The sequence below is a fragment of the Gracilinanus agilis genome, chromosome 3 (genome assembly GCF_016433145.1).
Source record: "Gracilinanus agilis isolate LMUSP501 chromosome 3, AgileGrace, whole genome shotgun sequence".
Taxonomy (NCBI): Eukaryota; Metazoa; Chordata; class Mammalia; order Didelphimorphia; family Didelphidae; genus Gracilinanus; species Gracilinanus agilis.
In genome coordinates, this window is record NC_058132.1 from 300,240,547 (window position 1) to 300,262,848 (window position 22,302).

At 35.3% G+C, this 22,302-nt stretch overlaps 1 protein-coding gene across 1 annotated transcript in view; it reads left to right on the top strand.

Annotated features, from left to right (window-relative positions):
* Positions 1-22,302, top strand: part of NCKAP5 (NCK associated protein 5) — a 926,355-nt gene that overhangs the window by 572,604 nt on the left and 331,449 nt on the right. Inside the window, exon 5 of the mRNA XM_044669911.1 lies at positions 10,198-10,285. Coding sequence (XP_044525846.1) covers positions 10,198-10,285 — 88 coding nt within the window. The remainder of the gene's footprint in view (positions 1-10,197; positions 10,286-22,302) is intronic.

Here is a 22,302-nt window from a genome sequence, read left to right on the forward strand (position 1 = left end):
AAACTCTCTCTCTCTCTCTCTCTCTCTCTCTCTCTCTCTCTCTCTCTCCATATCTCTCTCTCCATATCTCTCTCTCTCTCTCTATCTCTCTCTCTCTCTCCATATATCTCTCTGTCTCTTCACACACAGACACAGACACAGATCTATATATCTTGTAAACTTATTATTTAAGTATTGTCTCCCCATTAGAATGTGAGCTCCTTGAGGGCAAGAATATTGGGGTTGCGCATGTGTGTGTTTCTGTATATATGAGAACTTAATACAATGCTTGACATAAAATGGGTGCTTAATAAATGCTGAGAGAGACACAGAGAGAGACAGAGACACAGAGATAGAGAAACAAAGACAGAGAAAGAGACAGAGACAGAAAGAAAGACAAAGACACAGAGACAGAGACAGAGAGACAGAGAGCATGTGAATGAATAAACAATTAGGGCTCTCTTTGTTAGTACAAGTAAAATTAGTCTCTCTTAAGCTCCCTTACTTACTTGTTTCTCTATTTCACCTTCCCCAGAGAGAGTTATATCCAAGACAATAGAGGCACTGGAAAATTTAATAATCTTGGGAATCTCCAGGGCCTCCCCAATTCCCTGTTGCCCTGCTACTTCCCTACTATAGAGCTCTTGTTCCCCAGGGTACTCCTCCTTTGAGTTATTGTTAGAGCTGAGTAGTGGTTTATTGAAGATTATATATAGGAAGGATGAGGGGAGAAAGGTGAGGACAAAATGACTTATTGAATACTAGACTAGTGTCAAGATCTGAAAACAGTCTGATTATTAAAAGAGATAATATGTATAAAACATTTTGCAGATAAAGTGCTTTGTAATGTCAGTTATTCTTCTTAAATTTGCATCTCCCAAGAGCCTAGCATAATGATTTAAACAGAGCAGGCAATTCCTAAGTAGTTGCTGAAAAAATGGCCATCAAATAGACAAGTCATATCACCAAGGTGTGCCAAGAAGTTCAACACATAAATTTTGCTGAAAAAAGTACAAAGAATGAAAAATGGCTGTTCTGTTCCCTTTCTTAAAAATGGACATTCCAGAAGGAACTCATCAATAGAAGGAACCACAGAGATGGAGGGAAAATCAAATTCCTATTGAGCACATATTCTTTTTAACTTACCAGGCCAGCCTGTGTGATTCTTAGCATCACAGAATCTTAGCACTGGAACACAACTTAGAAGTCATGAAGCCCAACTTCCTGCCTAAACCTTGAATTCCATGTATAATATCCTGGGCAAGTAAATATATAGCATTTATTTGAACACATCTATGGACAGGGAGTTCAGTATCACATCCAACATTTTTATTCTTCTCTTAAGCATATATTATCAATGACCTCTTTCATTTTGGGACAGTTGATCTTTCATCTACAGTAATAAAAATTGATTCCCCCCATTTGAGTGATATTTTATCAAAGAATTGTTTGCTGAAAAGGTTCTCTTTAGGTTTATATTTTTGTCAGCATTTTGAATCTTGGAAGTTTGCTTTCATTTAGACACTATGTCAAGCCAAATGGAATGAATTCTGATGTACCATTTTGAGGAATGGCATAGCACTCTGGGTGCAGGAAAGAAAGGGGGGATTCTAACAGACCTGTTATGTTACAGCCTATTTATTTCATTGTTTACATTTTATTAACTCTATATAGAGCCAGAAAGCTTTGGTTTGCATCCTTCTAACCTGTCTTGACAAATTTAAAGCCTATAATCTTGGGTAGTGTTGAGCTTGTGTAACACTAGAGGTCATAGTATTTGACTTTAATCAGAATATGACTTTGTTCTTTCTCTAAGACAGTTGGAGTAGATGGGAAGTCATTGTTCTATAAGTTCAACCTGAGAAAGGAATTGCATTTCATCTCATGGCAACTAGAAATTTCCTTTGTCCTTAGGTGAATGGAGTGTGCTAAATGGATAAGAGATGGTTTTTCGTGGATATTTAGCATTAAATCCTTAGGGTCTTTAAGTATGAAAGTCAAAGAACAGTATTGAAAGAACACTGAATTTCACATCCCAAGATTTGCCTGGAATAATATCCATTTGTCTTCAAGATGGAGGCCATCCCTCCTTTGAAGCCAGGAAAAGTCACCTCTTTTGCTTGAATTTCAGTCTGCACATCTGCAAAATGGGCGTTGATAAGTATGCTATTTGTCACCTGGTCATGAGGAAACTACTTTGCAAATTATTTTTACCTTTGTTTAGAGGAAATCATCTCACAATCCACAAAAGACTATTTTCTGTATTTTAAATACAGGATCATAAGTATCTCATTTAAGGAAAATGAGGTACACAGAACCATGGCTTTTAGAGTGAAATTTTAGGAGTTCTCAGAAATATCAGAAGTAATTTAGTCATGACTCTTGCCTGAGAAGTTCCTACAAAGAAATATATAGTAAATATATAGTAAAAAGTAAATATAGTATAGAGTGATATAGTAAAAAGAGCCTTGAATTTAGGTCAGAGGGACCCGGATTGAACTTTTGTTATTACTACTTATTGGCAGCATGACTTTGGGCAAGTCACTTCACTTCTCTGGGCCTGTTTCTTAAACCAAAGGGTTGTATAAATAAGCTCTAATGGCTCTTCTAACTCTAAATTTGTGAACCATTAGAGGAGAATGATTAATTAATGCCACAAACAGCATCTACAGATATAGCATTGATACCTGTATTTACCTGGTCTAAGTATACAAAAAAAATCGACATATCAGCAATGTTCATAAAATTTTATTAGGATTAGGATGTTGTCAAGAAAGACTTCTCTCCTTCCTCCTTCCTTTCCTTCCTCCCTCCCTCCCTTCCTTCCTCCCTTCTTTCCTTCCTTCCTTCCTTCTTTCCTTCCTTCCTTTCTCCCTCCCTCCCTTGCTTCCTTCCTTTCTTCCTTTCTCCCTTCCTTCCTTCCTTCCTTCCTTCCTTTCTCCCTCCCTCCCTTGCTTCCTTTCTTCCTTCCTTCCTTCCTCCCTCCCTTCCTTCCTTGTTCTGCCTCTATCTGTCTGTCTCTGTCTCTCTCCATAGTTCTTGAGATAAGAGTGTTAGAAGTTGTCAGAGAAGGAAGATATTGCTGAGCAAATTATTAAATTTATGATGTGGTTATCTCCATTCTATTAGGATATGAGAAATACAATGGTGTTCAGCAGATTGTAAGTTCACTGAGTATAAGGATTGTAGTTCTCTATCTTCCTAAGGACCCAGAAAAGTACTCTGCATAAAACAGGTATTTAATAATTACACACTGAAAAATTTTTGTGGGGATTTTTTTTGTGATTTTCTGACCATTATTCCTAAGAGACTTCCTAAGTCTTCAAAGAAACAAAAATTGTTTTTATTCACCCTCCTTCTACTGCTCCCCCTCCTCAACAAAAGTTCAATTATTATAGTTTGGTTACTCAAATTTTATTTTCTTAAAGATGTAAGGTTAATATTGAAATGAAAAGAAACATGGGAGGAAATCAATTTGCAAATCACAGCAGCCAGTCTTGACAAACTTCACAGTAAAAATGATTAAAAGAGAATTTGATTGCACTTTTAGCAAATCAATTTGTTCTGTTCTTATGAGCCCTCCCCAGAATGAAGGAATTTGGTACAACTTGGGGAAATGTAAGTTAATTTCAATATAACATGCTGAGTCAGTCAATACATAATCACATGTTACTTTTTATTTATTTTTTTAATAAAAATGACTGCATTCATCATTCAATTAGAATAACCCTATCTGCCATCAGGTTGAGTTTGTTACCCTTTTTTTTTGTCAAAGGAAATTTGCTGGAATGATAAGAATTAGGAAGAATAGTACTGTCTAATGTGCTAATCAATTCCTAACATTTCATCAGACAATATAAGTGTGTGGTTTTCAGGGGTTGGGCACAAAGGAACAAACATATTCCATTCCATTAACACATTCTTAGAAAATCAAAAACAACTCTAGACTTAGTTATCCAATGTCATGTTTGCAAACATTCATTTATGTTCTCCATCGCTTCTCTCATGGGCATTTCAGTTTTCTAGTGGTAAATCAGGCATTTTTATCTATTGCAGCAGATCAAACCGTGGTTGTGGTGGTGGTAGTGGTGGCAGCGTGTATACAGTGATCCCTTGTCAAGGAAACCAGACTCATTTTTGGACCACTTTTCGGGAGGTGCAGGCAAACAATTTGCCTTACTGCTCACTATGTGACTAGTTCCTTAATATGTGATTACAATGTTCAGAGATGTCTGAAAACTTGGCCTAAACTTGAATACAGAAAGTATTTGTCTGATATGTTGTATCAATTGACTCAGGTGATATTTAATTGTTATTCACTAATTATATTGTTGTTTATTTTTTCATGTCTTTATATCTTGTCCAGATTGCAATCCAACAAGATTGCAAGCTCCTTAAGGATAAGAACTTGTCTTATTCATTAGATATTGTAGTTTTTTGCTCTAATAAGTTTAATTTGGGAGAGTTCTCTTTTTTTTAAATCTTGCACCCCATTGTGTACAATTACTTATCAATTAGGTACATGTGATACTATATTATTATTTTTCTGTGGTTCAGTTATTTCAGTTATGTCCAACTTGTCATGACTCCATTTGAGGTTTTCTTGGCAAAGATACTATAGTGGTTTGCCATTTCCTTCTCCAATTCTTTTTACAAATGAGGAAACTGAGGCAAACAGGGTTCAATGATTTGACCAGGGTCACAAAGCTAGTAAATCAAGTAAAAAAAAGTTTGAACTTAGGTCTTCCTGACTCCAGACCTAGTGCTATATCCTCTGAACCACCTATCTGCCCATATTATTCCTTAAACACATTATAAAACTTATAAAAAATAGACATTTTGAAAAGGACTAGATACAGATGAAATGATACTTGAATCTTGAATCAATAGAACTGCTCTAGTTTATAGAGTAGGGGAGTGAAAGAGTCAGATGTGCTTTTGGAAAATCACTTTTTTCAGTCAGATGGAGGAATCACCAGAGATGGAAGCTACTTGAGACAGGTGGATCCATTAGGAGCCTTCTGCAATAACCTGGGCAAAAGGTAATGAGAACCTGAAGTAGTCTGGTGATTTGTGAGTACAAAGAAGAGCTAAGGAAGTAGAAATGACAAGATTTAGCAATTCATTCTATATGTGACATAGGTAAGAGGGAAGAGTTGAATTTGAAACCTAGGATGTGCCCTGGAGGGATGATAATGATTCCCTTGCTGCAAAGAGAAAATTTTGGAGGATGGGTAGATATTTTGGAAAAGATATTGAGATCTGAGATGTTATAAAAAACTATCAATACTTGCTCATTCTGTAAGATTCCATCTGTCTTATCTGAAATTAAAAAGAGGTGGGTTAAGGACTCTTGCTCACAAGAGTGATGGTTCTTAATGTAAAACTCCCTCTGAAAGGAGTGGGTGCCTGCCCATGCCATCAGGTGCCCTGGGAGACAAAAGATAAGTTATTCTAGGGGGCAGCTGGGTGGCTCAGTGGATTGAGAGCCAGACCTAGAGGCAGGAGGTCCTGTGTTCAAATACAGCCTCAGGCACTTCCCAGCTGTGTGACCCTGGGCAAGTCACTTGACACCCCCCCCCCCATTGCCTAGTCTTTACCACTCTTCTGCCTTAGAACCAATACCCAGTATTAATTCTAAGATGGAAGGTAAGGGTTTAAAAAAAGATAGTTATTCTAACAGATGGAGGTATATGAAAGAGAAGAGGAGGAATATTTCCAGTAATACCTGCCCAGCTGCCTCATGTTTCCATGATAGTAGTTCAGAGTTCTGGCCAACACTTGGATCTCAAAGGGAGTGATTGCAAGTTTATACAGTTGTTGGTGGGGGACTAGCATCCTTTAGTCGTATCACAATCTCAAAGCATTCCAAACCCTGCTTTAGAGACTGCTTCTTAAGGGAAAATTTTAAAATAAAAATAAAAAATCCTCAGCATACCCTTTGATATCCATAGTCACTTTGTGAAGTAAATAAGGAAGAGATTAATTTTTGGTTTGCTTGGAGGGAGCTATCTCATATGGAAATTCCCTCTAGTAATCCAGATCCCTTTTATTCTTAAGAGAGTAGCCTTTATCCTTGTAGAGTTAAAGGATTTACCCAGAGGCAAGACTGGAAATTAGGTCTCCTTCCCTCAAAAATCAGCTCTCTATCCACTGTATCACGTTACCTCTTGTGGTATTGTTATCACCCTCATTTCACAGATGCAGAAACCCAGGCTCAGAGAGATTAATGTACTTTCCCAAGGTCACTTAGATAATGAATTAGAGCTGGAATACAAACCTTCAACTTCTGATTCCAGATTTAGTCTACTTTCTATTATACCAGAACATCTCCTTTATGTATTTTGCCCAGAACCTGTCATAATGCCTTGTGTATAGTAAGTATTCATTGAATAGTTTTTAATTGATTGATTGAAATTTCACAAGTGTGATGCATGTTTTATGGAAAATGTTGTTTTCCTGTCTTTACACCTGGCACTTGACACATAATTCAATTACAGGAGATTTCTGGCACTTTGATTTATTGGACTCAATTTAGTTTTTAAACAATTCAAATAACAGATTAGAGCTTAGTCAGTATCTCTGACTTTAAAATCTGAGTCTTTATATTTTAAAAAGAGAAGCAATTTTACAAGTATCCAGTCTTAAGTAAATCATGCTACAAAGGAAGGCATTTAGATGCACAGAAAAAGAGAGTGAAAAGCAAAAGGTACTGATTTAAGTTAGTTTGTGGAAAAATTGTACCAAATTAACACTAAAAAAAATAGACCCATGGCTGAACTGGAGAATTCACAAATTTCTATTCATATTTGGACCATAGATGGTATAACTGTGCTGCATACATTCTGGAAATTCAAAGACTCTTATTTGACTAAAAAATAATAAAAATGCATAAAATGTCACTGGGCATCTGACAGCATGGATTCTTCACAGTATTTGATTTTGGAGAAAATAAAGAATTTTTGCAAATGAGAACTAAGATAAAAGGATTCTACCCAACCATAACTAGCAATAAATATGTTATTATCAAATTCAAAATATTTTGTTGTGTTCAGATTCCTAAAGGTTATGGAAAGATTATATAACCATTACTTTTTTTTATGCATGTTATTTGTTTCCAAGTTGTAAATTGCTCAGTAATAAAATTGTTTTTAATTAATCATAATGTTGAATTAGGGGGAAAATCCACAGTATTCTTGAATCATCTGGTGCTACTTCAGTTTCTGTTTTTATAATTTTCCTTCAACCCACTCATTTTCTTAAAAAATTCAAAGTAGAAGGAGAAATATTATTTTCTTTGTGATCCAACTTAAATAAAAATATAGAGAACACATAAGTAAAATAAATATTATAATGAACCTCAAAGTATATGACTCTACAGAACAAATAAATAAAATGCCCATTACAATGAGACTAAAAGTGTTTTGAAGATTTTTTAAACAAAAATAGCAAAATATGTTTTATCTGAGGTCTGGCATTTGAGCAAAATAGATGAGGTTCTATATATGTGAGTAGAGGGCTAAAATAATAATTAATAAGAGAAGAATATTTCAAAAACCTATTCCCTTGTGCATCTCCAAAGTTTTAAAAAAAATGAATTCTGTTCTGGGAGATGAGAGCTGCCAAATATCAGCATTTCCTTTAACTGCCAGTGTCTTTGGACAAATCATTTAATTTCCTTGAGACTCAGCTGCACAAAAAATCATGGTGAGTATCTAAGATCACTGATAGGTTCAAGAGTCTGTATCTTCTGACTTACTACTTATTACTAGTATACATATAGTTTGCCCCAATTAATTCCTGTGTGTCTGGTTACTCCATCTAGCACCTCTCATGCTAACAGCATATCTGTTCTTCACCCAGAACTCTTTTATTTATTATTAGCCTCCTTTAAACTCCTTCTCAAGGGCCATGTCCTATGTATAATCTTTCCCTAGCCTCCCTAGTTGCTAGTTGCTACCATTCTCTCCTTCTTTAAAATATCTTATATTTACTTATTTGTTTATTTGTTTGGAACATAGGAATAGACGGAGCAAAGTAGGAATAGTAATAGTAGTAACAATAATAATAATCTTGACAAATTTCTGTACTATAAATGCAAATACTTACTATGAGGGAATTCAACAAACAAACAGTACTAGAGCATGAGAAAGTTTTTTTTTTTCCCTCAGACAAAACTGTCATTCAAAATAATATAATGTGGAAAAAAAACTCTGTCAACAGGAGCCCAAGAAACATATCAGGTTGCTAGAATTATATGTTAGAAGTTATCTGTCCTTTATCAAATAACATATAACAATTTCAATACCAGAAACCAAAAATATCCTTGACTATTCAATAACTGAACTCTACTACAACTCAAGTTCCATTATGGTTAGAAATGTCCTTAACCAGTCAAACTTAAGATTGACACATAAAAAAATTAAGAATATTTTAATAGATATCATCTTAAGAAATTCTAATATACAAAATATATGGCATGAAAATCTTTCAAAATGTAAAGAGATCTCATTGAAGAAACTAAAGGGATGTGTTAAACGGCTTGAATTATTTGACCCTTGCATCTCATTTACTATTGGAGTTGTCGTAAAGATGCTTTAAGTAAATCTAAGGAAGACAAGCTTACATCTCAATTTGCTCATTCTTTTACAAAAAGCAGACATCTTATTCACTTGAGCAGGGTTATTTAGAAAGGAAAATACAAAATATTTTTTCAGGAAAAAAGAAATGATAAGGCTTTATAATAATTTTATTTAACTGGTCTCCACCTCTGTATCTTTGCGATCATCATTCATTTTATTTTCCTTCACCTCTCATAAAAATAACCTAACAAGACTATTCTAAGCAGTCGGAGGAAGCATTTATTAAATGTTTACTATGTGAAAAGCACTGTGCTAAGTGCAGGGAATACAAATTCAAGCACAGAGAAAGATAGCCACCAAACTTGAGGAGTTTACATTATAATGGTGGAAGAATACAAATAAGGAGATTAAAAGGAGAGTGGGAGGGTAGCCATGTGAGTGGTGGCAAAAATTTATGGTGGCAAAATATAAAAACATCAGAAGCATAGCTTTGATGGGAATGAACCACAATTGGCCCAGTCCTATCCCCAAAACGGAAACTCCAGAAGAAACTTACAAATGAGAGAAGAGGGATAGCATGGTAGAGATATGTTCCAGGGAGAGAAGATCCCCTGGTGCTGAGAGAAGTTGAAGGTAAGAGGACAGCTGACTCATTGAGGCAAATTCCAGAGTTAGAAGCACGGCCAGGAAAGGAAAGCTCTCTTTAATCTGTCTCATTCTCTGTATTCTCATTACTGTCAACATAATACAGAAACTCACTATAATCTATTTGAACTGTTTCAATATCTTCTTTATAGATCTTCCATACACATATACACTCGCTTCCTGATCCAACCTTTCCTTCATATTAATGCTATAATAATTTTTCTTGAATGTTAGTCTGGTTATCTTAATAGTATGCTCAAAAATCCTCACTAGCTCCCTCTTGCCTACCAAGTAAATTTTAAACTTGTCTGTCTGAGATTCAAGACCCTACACAACATAACAGCACTCTTCCCTTACAATTTTACCTCACATTGTTCCTCTCCCTAATTTTGGCACTCTAGCCGAAGTGTATAGTTCTTTTTCCCTTGAATTAGCACTGAATCTTCTTACTTCATGTCTTTGCTCAGGCTGGTCCTAATTCTTGGAATTCCTTCAATTTCTTCTTGCCTATTGGAACCATTAAAGTTTAACTCAAATACTGCTTCCCCCCTCAAGCTTTCTTCCATGGTTTCCCTGTGTCAGTAATAGGCTTCCTCCTTTATACCTTTCTTTTTCTTTTTAATTCTCTCTCATTCTTTGGTGCTATTATTTAATATCATTTTTAATAGGTTTCTGTGTGGTGTCTTATTTCTCTTTTGAAAACAGATAATATTTAGTATCAAAATTTTGTGCTTCATGGTTCAGTCTCCTGAGCCCAACATAGTACTCTGCATATTTGAGAGTTTTATAAATATAAACATTTCTTTTGTTCTTGTTGAAAGAAGAATCAAATGATTACTCTAGGTTTTCAGTCATCCCTAGACCCATATCTTATTACATTTAATATTTGTTTTCTACATATTATCTGCATGTTAGCAGGAAATTTCCTAAATTCTAACTACATAAAAACTGAAAACTACCTCTGAGATACTTTCTCATTTCCATTTTCCAGGATGGAAGAAACAGTAAGAAACCTACTACAGAATCAAGCACCTCCGGATGGGAAGAAAGAAGAGACTGTGAATATTATGGTCTATAAGGTAAAGAAATTTTCTGTACTTATCCTATGTGGAGTTGGTCTTTTTTTTTCTTGTGCTCATATATTTTTAAAATTAAAAATTTTTTTAAATGAATTGTAAAATATAATCTAGACCAAAAGGTTGGATGATAGGTAGGTCAAAATGGTTTTCAATCCCAAGAATGCTACAAGTAGTGCTCTAATTAGCACTGGTCATGCTCTTGCTCAAAAGGTTCCACTAACTGCCTATTTCCTTGAAAATCAAATTCATACTTCCCAGTTGGGCATGTAAAACTTTTCACAATAGGCTTCCAGTCCACCTATCCAGTTTTATTGCATGTTTTGTCTTTTAAACATTCTATAACAAGCTTAACTGTCTTCCTTGATTTTTCCTTTATGAAGAATTCCTTCTCCTTTCTCCATGTCTTTTCACAATCTATCCCACCTGCCTGGAATACATGTTCTCCGCATGTTCTCATTCTTTATAATTTCTGGATATTTTAATGTGTCACTTTCTGCATATATCCCTTCCTGATCTTCCCATCCCAGCCAATTCTTAAAACCTTCCTCATCCCCATTGCTTGGTATTTATTTTGAATATATTTTATATTTACTTATCTATAGCCTGCTTTACCCTTACTAGGCTAAAATAACCTTGAAATCAAGGACTGTTTTTGCTTCTATCTTTGAATTCTTAACACATAGTACAATGCCTGGCATGTAGTAGTTTAATGAAGGTTAATTGAATGAATTCAAAGAAAGGTGATCAATAGTTTATTTCAGCCTGATTTAGTTGCAAGGGCATTGCATTTAGAGTCTGAGAACCTGAGATCAAATTCTGATTTTGAAAGTTATTTACCTTTTGCTCTCACTTAAATTAATTTCCCTCTCTTGGCTTCCATGTCCATATTTGATGTTCTAATGGTCTCTAAAATTCCAGATTAAAATCTTTTGATAGTAATAACTTGAGGAGCTACCTTGTTAATGCTTTTTCATTGCTATTTAATAAGTGTCAATCTAATATATACAGTAAAATGTGAGAAGAGATAAATGAAGCAGTGGAGCGGGGGGCAGTAGGAGTAAGTAAAGGAATCTCTATGTAGACAATTCCCACTACAGAAAAACAAGTAGAATCTGGGCACAAATCCCAACTTGATGAGAATGGTGGAGATGGATGTGACCAAATCCAAGATGAAGAAATGAAGATGGTACAATGTAGATGACAAATTAGAATTCTTAATCAGAAAGCCTTGATCAGGCATAATAAAGTCTACAAGACACTATTTATGAGAGGATGGTCAGGGAGGATAATGTATTGTGCCACTATAAGGTAAGGGATATTTGGTTTATTTGTAAATACTTTTGAAAAGCAATAAGTGGCCATAAACTAAAGAGGAATTGGAATCAACAGCAGTATAATGTTGGCTAAAAAGGAAGTCTGACATGGAACTACATGAAAAGAGTATTTAATTTATGAGCAGAAAGACACTTAGAAAGTAAGAGTGATAGTCTTAGTCTCCTTTATTCTATTATTCTGCTAACCATGGTATAGAGGGTTCCAAAATAAAGCATTCACTAGAAAGAGAAAAAGAGTAGACAGTTTATAACTCCAAGGAAGCAGTCACCTGTTTGCATAGTGCCTGGCATATAGGCATTTTCGTGAATGTGTGTGATGAACTCCCTGTCAGAATACCAGAATATAGTTTTTATTCTAGCATCCACAATGTAACTGTTATACACTGAATTTAAGTGTTTTGGAAGAAAAAAATAATAACAATCTAAGTATGAAAAACATTTTAGATAAATTGATGGTTATATTTAGCTTTGTGAGCTTATTTTCTTAATGGTGCTGCCATATTTTCTCCATTATCTTCTCTTCCTTCCTCCTCTGCTCCTGTTCTTTTTCTCTCTGCCTCTCCCCTTCTCCCTCTGTACATGTGTCCCTCTCTTCCTCTATCCCTCTTCCTCTTTCTCTTCCTCTCAACCTCTCCCTTTCTGCCTATCTGTTTTCTTATCTGTTTCCTTGACACACATATGTGGCACAGGAGCACACACATAATCCACACAATTTCCTGCCCATTTAGCAAAAGGAAGTACAAACTGTTCTTTTTCTTATTGGACTGGACATCACAGAAACTATTCTGAGTAAAGGGTGAATTTGTATGATTGTTTCAGGTCCCATAGTCTCTGAAGTGACTTAGAGAGGCAGCTAGCCTGCAGGAAGAAAATAGATAGACAAATGATGACTAAAAAAAGAAAGTAGATGTGGTTCATAAACATACAATTAATCAATAATATTCCTCCCTCCTCTTCATTATTTAGGTAAATTGAGTAGAACTGTTCTTTCCACTCCCCATCTTCTTCTTCAGACTGAGTGCTGCTCTGTCTTTTCTTAGTTCTGCCTGCCCTTTATGTTAATTTTATCTGACTCTTGCCAGCATAAAAGTGCTACTAGAGAAATGGAGAAGCTTAATTTGTCCTGCTCTTAATCTCCTCTCCCTCACTTCTTTTCCTTCTCTCTATCTCAGTCCTATTTCTGTCTCTGACTCTCACTGTCTCTGTCCCTGTGTCTTTATATCTCTATCTCCATCTCTTCATCTGTCTCTCTCTTCCTCCTCTCTCCCTTTCTCTTTCTCCACCCTTCTCCCTCTCCCTGCTACTCCCTCTTCCCATCTTCTCTCCAAGGTTAATAACTAACATTTATATACCATTTACTAAGTGTTCTTAAAAGTTATCTAATTTTTTCTTTTTGTTGTCATGACCCTGGGTCTAGAAATGATCCTACATCTTCTTCTTTCTCCTTCTCTCATTCCCTACCCCAACTTGTTAGCTTCCTCTCTTTTCCATCTCCTTTTTCTTCTTACCCTCTGTTTCCCTCCTGCCAGTTAGTAACTTAACATTTGCACATTTATATAAAATATATCTCATTTACAAAGCATTCTACTTATAAGATTTCCTTTGATTGTCAAAACCAGTCTATAATATAAAATCTATGACTATCCTCAATTAATAGATGGGAAAACTGTGACTGAAGAGAAGTCAGTGTCATAAAACTTATATTTGAGGCAGTATTTGATTCCAAAACTTTCTCCATTCTATTTCCATGGTATCTCAAGGCAAATAATAATTGCTAACAAAAGTAGCACTTTATAAGGGGTAATTGAATTGAAATGAAATCTCCACTAATAACAGTGAAGAAGAAATGGATTCCAATGGCAGCTTATGGTATTTAAGTAAGTAACATGGCTTGTTCAAAAACACTATATTGCATTGGGTGAGAAAAGTTATCTATACTCCTTCCCTGGGGATCATAGCAAAGAGATTCTCTGCTCAATTGTATTAGATATGTTAGCTGCATCTGTTTGGAGATGCAGAATTAGACTCTCAAGCTCCATTCCAGCCTGGATTCTGCACTAGCTGTTGTATGTGTATATTTTTCTATATGAAATCCTGATGGCAACAACAACAAAAAAAGTAGTATTTGGACTGTATTAAATGACACCCAAGCTGCTCAAAAGAGTGATGTTCCCCTAAAAGAAAGCTGTTTGCCCTTTCTCATGGGCAACATCAGCCTTCATAGAGCCTAAATAATTCAGGATCACTATTTACCTTTACCACACTTCCTCTTTGTTTCATAGGGCTGCTTAGATTCTTTATAACAATCTTTTCTGTTCTTTTAACATACTACTGGTCAAATCCTTTGCTTGTAGACATTTAATATTAAAAATGTAATTTATTTCACGAGCCTGGAATTTGCTTAGAGAGGCAAGTCTACTTCTTAAACTGTGCCTCACAACCATCTCTCCGCTATAATTCCAGTCTATTCGTTTTGGAAGATTAGTTCTTCCCTATAGGGGGAAGACAATCATTAACCTGTATTAATTCTATATCAAAGCATTTTTTAAAAAGTCATTACTTTAATTGGCCTCAGTTTCTTCATCTGTGAAATGAGGGGGTTGGACTAGATGATAGCTAAGAATCCCATCCACTGCTAAATCCTGTGCTCCCTTGATGAACTTTTATTAATTCTACACCTAGGGAGTTTTTCAGTCATGACTTTAATTGGCCTCAGTTTCCTCCTCTTTAAAAGAAAGGGACGTGGTTAGATGATCCCTAAGGAACCATCCAGATATAACTTTCTATGGTTCTATGATTCTAAATAGGGTTAGTAATGACAGTATATGCTACTAAAAGACTACCATTAGTGCTGGCTGTAGAAAAGACAGTGAATACTTTCTTGACTTGCATGTACTTCAGAAGCTAGAAATGGAGCAGGAGAAGTCTCTATTTTGAGAAAAGTCATTGCTTTATGATGTGAGGTGCCAAAACTTCAATCAGACTCACAATTCCTATACTCAGAATTTCTTTGAAAGTATCCACAGATATCTGAAAAACTTTGGCAAAGGTGAGGAGAGTTAGTGACAGGGAAGAGCTGTCAAATTATTTCAATTGTGTCTGACTCTTCATGATCCCATTTGGCATTTTCTTGAAAAATATGAGAGTAATTTGACATTTCCTTTTCCAACTCATTTTTTACTGATGAGGAAACTGAGGCAAAAAGGGTTAAGTTACTTGCTCAGGGTCACACAACTAATAAGCATCTGAGGCAAGATTTGAACTCAAGTCCTTATTTCCCCAGTGCTCTATCCACTATGCAACTTACCTGACCTTTATAGGGAGAACCTAGAGGATAAATTATCTTCAGTTTTCATTTTTGCATCATTCATTCTACTACTTTAATCCCTGAGATAATAGTTCTATGTAGAGACTTTATCTCTGAGTTGGTGAAGCAAAGTTTTAAAAATCATAATTATAATCATAATAGATTCGCTCTACTTTGCATCTACTCCGCTGCCTCATTTCTACTCCATGGAAAAAGATGCCCCTACACTGGGTATATCCTGGTTTCTCCTGCCCACTCTCTGGTCTCCTTTTGTATATTGTCCCACCCATTATATTGCTAGTGCTTTGAGGGCAGAAACTGTCTTTTTTTAATTAATTGTATCTTCAGTGCTTAGAACAGTTCCTGGAACATCATAGGCACCCAATAAATGTTTACTAAATTGGATTTATTGGATTGGATAATAATTTTAAAATAATTTATTAATTTATTTGGAGGAGAAAGAAACCAAGGCTTTGGAAAGGAAGGTCAAATTATTTTCCTATCTAGTACCTTCCAGTTGGGTACTTTGGACAATTATCATGTAACTAGTTTTTGTATTTGTGTGTAGATTTGTCTGCATATGTTATAGCAGACTAATTTTCTTATCAGTTAATATGTTTCTGGGTAGATTGTTGGAGACGTCTTAAGCTCTACCTGTCTTTTATAAACTTACTTAAATGGATAAAAGATTTGAATTTTGTGAAAGTGAATTAATAGAATCATTTGTTAGAACTGGGAAGAACCTGGATGGTACAAATGCCTTACCCACAATTTTGCAGAACAATCAATCAATCAAAAAAGCATTTATTAAGCTGCTATCATGTATCACATAGTAGGCTTGCTATGCAGAATAGAAAGTCCTAAATAGTAGCCTCTGTTCTCAAGGGGCTTATGTTCAAGTGGAAAAAAACCCATGCATATTACATAACTAAATATGAAATATATACACAGTAAATATTAAGCCTTTTCAGAACCCACTAGAAGTTGAGGAACAGAAAAGGTATCATGTAAAATGTGGCACTTGAGCATATTTTTGAATGAGTCAGACATTCTAAAAGACAGAAAAGGAAGCAGTGTATCCTGGTTATTGAGGCTAAGGTCAACTGTTACAAAAGCATGGAGATGGGAGATTAATTATGAAAATCAAGACTGTCGATGTAACTGAAACATTGACATCTTGAAGAGAAGTAATATGTAATAAACCTGGAAAGATAGGTCAGAGCAAGATTATATGGGCTTTGAATGACAATATTTTCTGTTTGATCCTAGCTTCTGGCACGTGAGAGTGGCATGCCAGAACTGTGCCTCTTTATGTCAATAGTGTCAAGGATGGATTAGAAAGTAAAGAGACGATGCAGGAAGGCAAATTAGGAGGTTAATGTATAAGTCCAGATGATGAGAACCTGAATTAGTTTATTGGCCCTGTGAAGGGAGGTGAGGGAATGGAGGAGAGAGACTTCAAGAAAATAGAATTGTTGTTCTTCCTTTGTTTCCAAAAAGGACCAATGGCATCACAGGATGGTCTCTTGACTTGCCCATTAATTGGATTTAAGTGAGGCAGTCATTGGACTGTCTCTTCCAGTCACTGTAGTCCAGTTGAAGGAAAAAAATCAGAAATGCCTGAGAAATGGTCGTGCAATAAATGACCTTAGAGTCTTTAATGTCTGACCAAGCTCTAAGTGTTCCACAGTGCCTGCTTCAGTCCCTCTCATGCCTCTTGGAATTAAGTGTTCTTATCTACCCATTCTACTGGGGAAAGTCTTCATGTACTTGGAGTAAACTTCACCCTAGCTCATGGAGGGGCTTGTAGTCTATCAGTTCCCTTCAACCTGGTTTAGTCCATCTGCCAAGATAAGTTTTAGTGAGGTTGTCACTACAGAAGTAGAATAAACAAGGCGTTGCAACTAATTGAATGTCAAGATAAGGGAAAGAGAAGAGTTGAGATGATCCTTGTGCACCTGGGTTACTAAAAAACTCTCAATAGGATTAAGAAATGTAGGAAAAGAATCAATTCGGGGGGAGGATAGGAGAAAGAAAAATAATACATTGTCTTTTGAATATACTAAACATGAGATGTCTCTGGTGAATCCCCAAGATAATTTCCATTAGACAGTTCATGACAGCAATATTGTAGGATAATCAACTGTGATAGACTTAGCTACTCTTAGCAACTCAATGATCCAAGACTATTCCAAGGGACTTAGATGGTATCTACCTCTTTAGAAAGAACTTTTGGAGTCAGAATGCAGATGAAGGCATGAGATTTCATTTTGGGGGGGGTTTACTTTGAAGTTTTAGATTTATATGGATATTCACTTACAAAAATGAACAATATGGAAATGTATTTTGTATGACAATACATCTATAACCCAAATCAGATTGCTTGCCAGCTCCAGGAGGAGGGAGGGAAGGCAAGGAGTGAGACTATTTGGATCACATAACTTTGGAAAACTCCTGTGGAAATTTGTTATAACATGTAATTGATTTAAAAAATCTTATTAAAAATAGACAGTTCATGATGTGGGACTAGAACACGAGAGATATTAGGACTTAACATAGAGGTCTTGGAATCATCTGAACATGAATGAGAATTGAACCCATGAGAAGTGAAAAGATCACCGAGTCTGTAGAGATACAAGATAGGAGATGCCCTGACAGAATTTTTGGATGAAAATGAAAGTTGGGACACAAATGAAGAAGTACTAATAAACTAATAAACAAACAGATGAATAAGAGGAAAACCAGGAGAGAATAATGGATAAAATCGAGGAATAGTAAGAGATTATGAATTGCCTAAAGTTCTAGACCCAGTTAGTGCTAAAGGTATGAAAAGAATAAAGTTCTCCTTTCCCCTTAGTCTGTGTTCTTTCTACTACATATAGGAAGTTTCTTTTTGTAGGTAATTTGCCTTGGGTCCCTATTAGTCTCTTTCTTCTAACTTTTTCTTAAAATGAAATTTGGAAAGGTACATTTTCTGAGTTTCTTTCAATTTCAAAAAATTACTTTGCTTGCCTTTTACATTAATTTATTTGATACATACTGGTGTAGCACAACATATTTCTGAACCACCCAGAAACATCCCCTTTGAAAGTGTTAATCCTCAAAAAGTTAATCAAATATTAAAAGAAGGTGAGGATATGTATCTGACCTCCTTTCAATGTATCTATTGTCCCTAATATGTCAGAACAGAGGCATTGTTGTCAAATTCAACATACAGTATATAATTTTTCATTTTTCTTTTTCTGATTCTTTTAAAATTAAGGAAAATGAGAAATCAGATTTTTCATTTTTAAATAAAAATTTCAATAATTGAATTTAAATGATTGTTCTTAAATTGTTTTCTACAACCTTCTTTGAAGTACAAAAGAAACTGATTCCTCAAAAACACAGCATCAGAACTTGACTCCAAATCAGGTATAAAAATAAACAGAAATAAGCTGACATGAGCTAATAGGCCCTGTAATGTGCCCTTCCTTTCCATTCTCCTGTGTAATAGAAAATGCACAAGTAATGGAAACACTGCCATGATTAGTGGAGTTGGTGACATCTCCACCTGGGGCAGAAACATTTCATTAGGAAGAAATGAAAAACAAGTAAAAGTTATCTCTAAAGGAGTGAAAAATCAGCCCAATCTGTCTCTCCATTTCTTTCTTGCTACATCATTCTTTCTGTCTCCCTCTTTCTATCTCTCTATGGGCTTGGGATTTGTTGTGCTGTGTGCTCCAGATTCTTAGGTTACCATTCTCTCTTGATCAAATTAAGATAGGAAAATTTTTCTAGATAAAATTCATTGTTATCAACAAAGGAGGATAACTGATAGTAAACCAATGTAAAAACAGTTATAAAATGCTATGCTTTGTGATTTGTATCTCATAAAATATAAAATGAACACAGAATTTTTTAGGCATTATAATAATAATAATAATGTTTGTGAAATCTTTAATCAAATATTAAATTAAGGTTCCAAAACAGAATAATCATTTATAATACTTTTATATTTTATTCTAGTTCCCTTATGGTAGTTTATGGGTTTTGTGAAGAAGGCAGCATGGTGTGTTTAGAAAATACAAGGCAAAGAAGAGAGCCCTAGAACAATCCCAGGACCTTTCTTTACTAACTTTGTGCCCACAGATAAGCCAGTTAAGCTATTTGAGTATCTTTTTTTATCACTGTACAGAATTTTGTAAGAATTAAATAGGCATATATGTCAAATTTTGCTGTTCCCATAAATCACTACATAATTGTAAGCTTTTTACAAATATTATAGAATATTTAGCTTTTGAAAAAAAAAACTCTAGCCAAGTCAGAGATGTACTGGAAATGTATACTGGAGCCAATTCTGATATGTAAGAGCTGATTATTAATTTTTCAATGTAAGCGTTTATACCTCAGAAATTGGTAATCACCACAAATCAGAGCCTGATTTAATGTTTTGTTTTTTGCCTCAACTGAATAACACCAATTAAACTAAAAATTGTATTTGCATACATTTTCCCTCAGTTGTTAAACATTTTGCAATACATCTTCATTTTGCTCTATAAACACTGATTGAACTAAGGAGCAGTACAGTACCAGGATTAGGGAATGAAGTCATCATCAGCCTAGATGATGATGATGATGATGATGATGATGATGATGATGATGATGATGATGATGATGATGATGATGATGATGATGATGATGATGATGATGATGGGCATTCATGTTATACTTTGAAGTTTACAATGATTGCATTTATTAGCACATTTGAACCCTACAACTACTGGGCATAATAATCAAAGAGTTGTTCCTAGTGTAAAGTCCTGCCTCTGGCATAGTCATGTTTCCAAAGGCAATTCACTGAATTCCTCAGTCTCCCTAGGTAACTTGAACTACATATCTGAAATAATTTGCAGATCTATCTCACTGGAGGCAGTATCCACACCAAGGACCTTCTACCACCATGAACTCATAGATCAGAATACAGTTGCACCTTCCTTGCCCCTTCCCTGTGTAGGAGTAAAAATGAATAAATACTCCTAGTGTTTTAGAAAAAATATATAATTTAATAATAAAGAAAAAGAGGAGGAAAAGAAAAGGAAAAGGATTCTTTCAGTAAAGTGAGCAAAGCAAAGAGAACCAAAACCTTACACTTGCAGGACTTTACCAAAGCAAAGCACAAAAAAGAGCCCCACAGTGTGGGTCTCAGCCAAATTTATCTCCCAAGCCCCTGTACGTCAAATGAGGATGTAACTTAAAAGGATGCTGGGAATATTGCTCAGGTGTGGAAAATTTTCTACCTGCACATTATCCCCTGTGATCCTTTGGGAGACCATTTTAAACATAATTAACTAAGATATATGCAATATTTACACAGGGAAAATACAACTTGGGGATAAGGAAACAAAAGGGAATCAAGAACACAACCAATTGGGGGAAGTCCCCTTTGGTACAATAAAGTACCTATAAGCAAAAGTATTCAACTTCTCAAAGTTCAATTCTGCACATTCAGTTTGTTCAGGAACTCCTGGAGCGGTGTGCAGTCTCCACAGGCATCTTCATGGTGTCTTCTCCAAAAAGTTCACCTTCTGGATTCTGGAAGATAGTCTCTTGTTTTAAATTAAGCTCAAATTCAAAATAAAAAGTCACAACAATAACACAGCCTCCCCAAGAGGCTAATAACACATTCCCCACAGAGGACAATACAGGGATGCATATAAGAATCACACAGGGATACATGATGAATTAGTAAGGCATATAAATCAATTATTAAAAACATCAAAGAATCAAAGAAATTTTAAAAATAACCTCTGAGTGAAATATAGAGTATTAAGATGTGAAAAAATTCTAGGAAGGAAAAAAATTTTACAAATCACAACAGGTTCTTGTAGCGATTCATGTCCCATAAGCTTGCAAGGACAATCATTACTAACCCAATTCAACAGTCTGGACTACATTAAGTTGCCACATCATAAAGGAAAATAGAAAAAAAAAAGACAGATTTCTAAGTAAATGGGAAATAGTATTCACTGGTCTGCCCCTTTTCCTTGATTTTCAGAATAATGGAGCCAGAACAATTGATATTATATGCTTGATAAAGAGTGTGGTGCAGTGAAGTCCTGCATTTAACACATGTTAAGCAGCTACAACCTTGAGTCTCACACATGATCAAGTCCTCGCGCTCTTTGCACAGAATATCATCAATCCCCATAGGATTGGTTTGGTCTCTTTTACCTTTGTGCTTTTTTCACACTTTGCAGGTTAACTTCTGTGCCCCTTTGTGGTCAGTTTTTTCCTTGATTTAGACATATTAATTGAACAAAAGTCTCATAATATTTAAATAACTAGTGGTTAGTTGCAATAGTAGAAAGCTTTTTTGGTATGCATTTGTATGCTAGGCAAATGGACATCTTAGCTTATTCTATTGCTAAAATCAAAAAAAGTTAAAAAAATATTTTCAATACTGGTGATGTACTTAAAATACAAAAAAAAATGAGAGAAAAAAATCAAATACTGTGTCACACATGTAAGAACAAAAAAACATTTTTTTTACATTTTTTAAGATCTTAACTTCTGTGTATTGGCTTCTAGGTGGAAGAGTGGTAAGGGTGGGCAATGGGGGTCAAGTGACTTGTCCAGGGTCACACAGCTGAGAAGTGTCTGAGGCCAGGTTTGAACCTAGGACCTCCCGTCTCCAGGCCTGACTCTCAATCCACTGAGCTACCCATCTGCCCCTCAAAAAAACATTTTAAAATATATATATTTCACAATCACAGAAGTAAAATATAGAGGCTACTTGCCAAAAAAATAAGATTCATTTCCTCTTTAACTTGCCATGATCTCCAGTGTGAGTGCAAATGAGGTAGACAAAGTAATGGAGGTATAGCAGCAATAATACATTTTAGAATAATACAAAAAAATTTTACAGAAGGCAAAAAATGTTACAAAAGGCATATGAGGTCAATATAGGTCACTAAAACAGACTTTTTTGAGGTAGTATATGTGTTGTCCTACAAGGGCAATTTGTTCAAGTAGAAGGATCAATCAAATATAATGGAACAAAACAGTACAGCTCTAGCAACAGGGGAGTCATGGTTAAATACAATCAATAGTCAAATACAATCAGTACATGCAATTATTCATTATCAACAGCAGCTAAAACCAGTCACATGAATTGCTACGTGACAAATACATGCTATAAGTTCTTTTACATCTAGCAAATCTTACAACCTTGGAGGAGATAGGTTTCAACAAATTCCAAAACACAAACCTCTTTACTGCTGATAAAAATATTCTTTGGGCCCAAAATATCATTCAGAAGTCAGTAGACTTCATGGGAAATACTCCCTCTTGGGAGTTATCCAGGGCTATCATGCCCCCTAGGAATACCTTTGCAC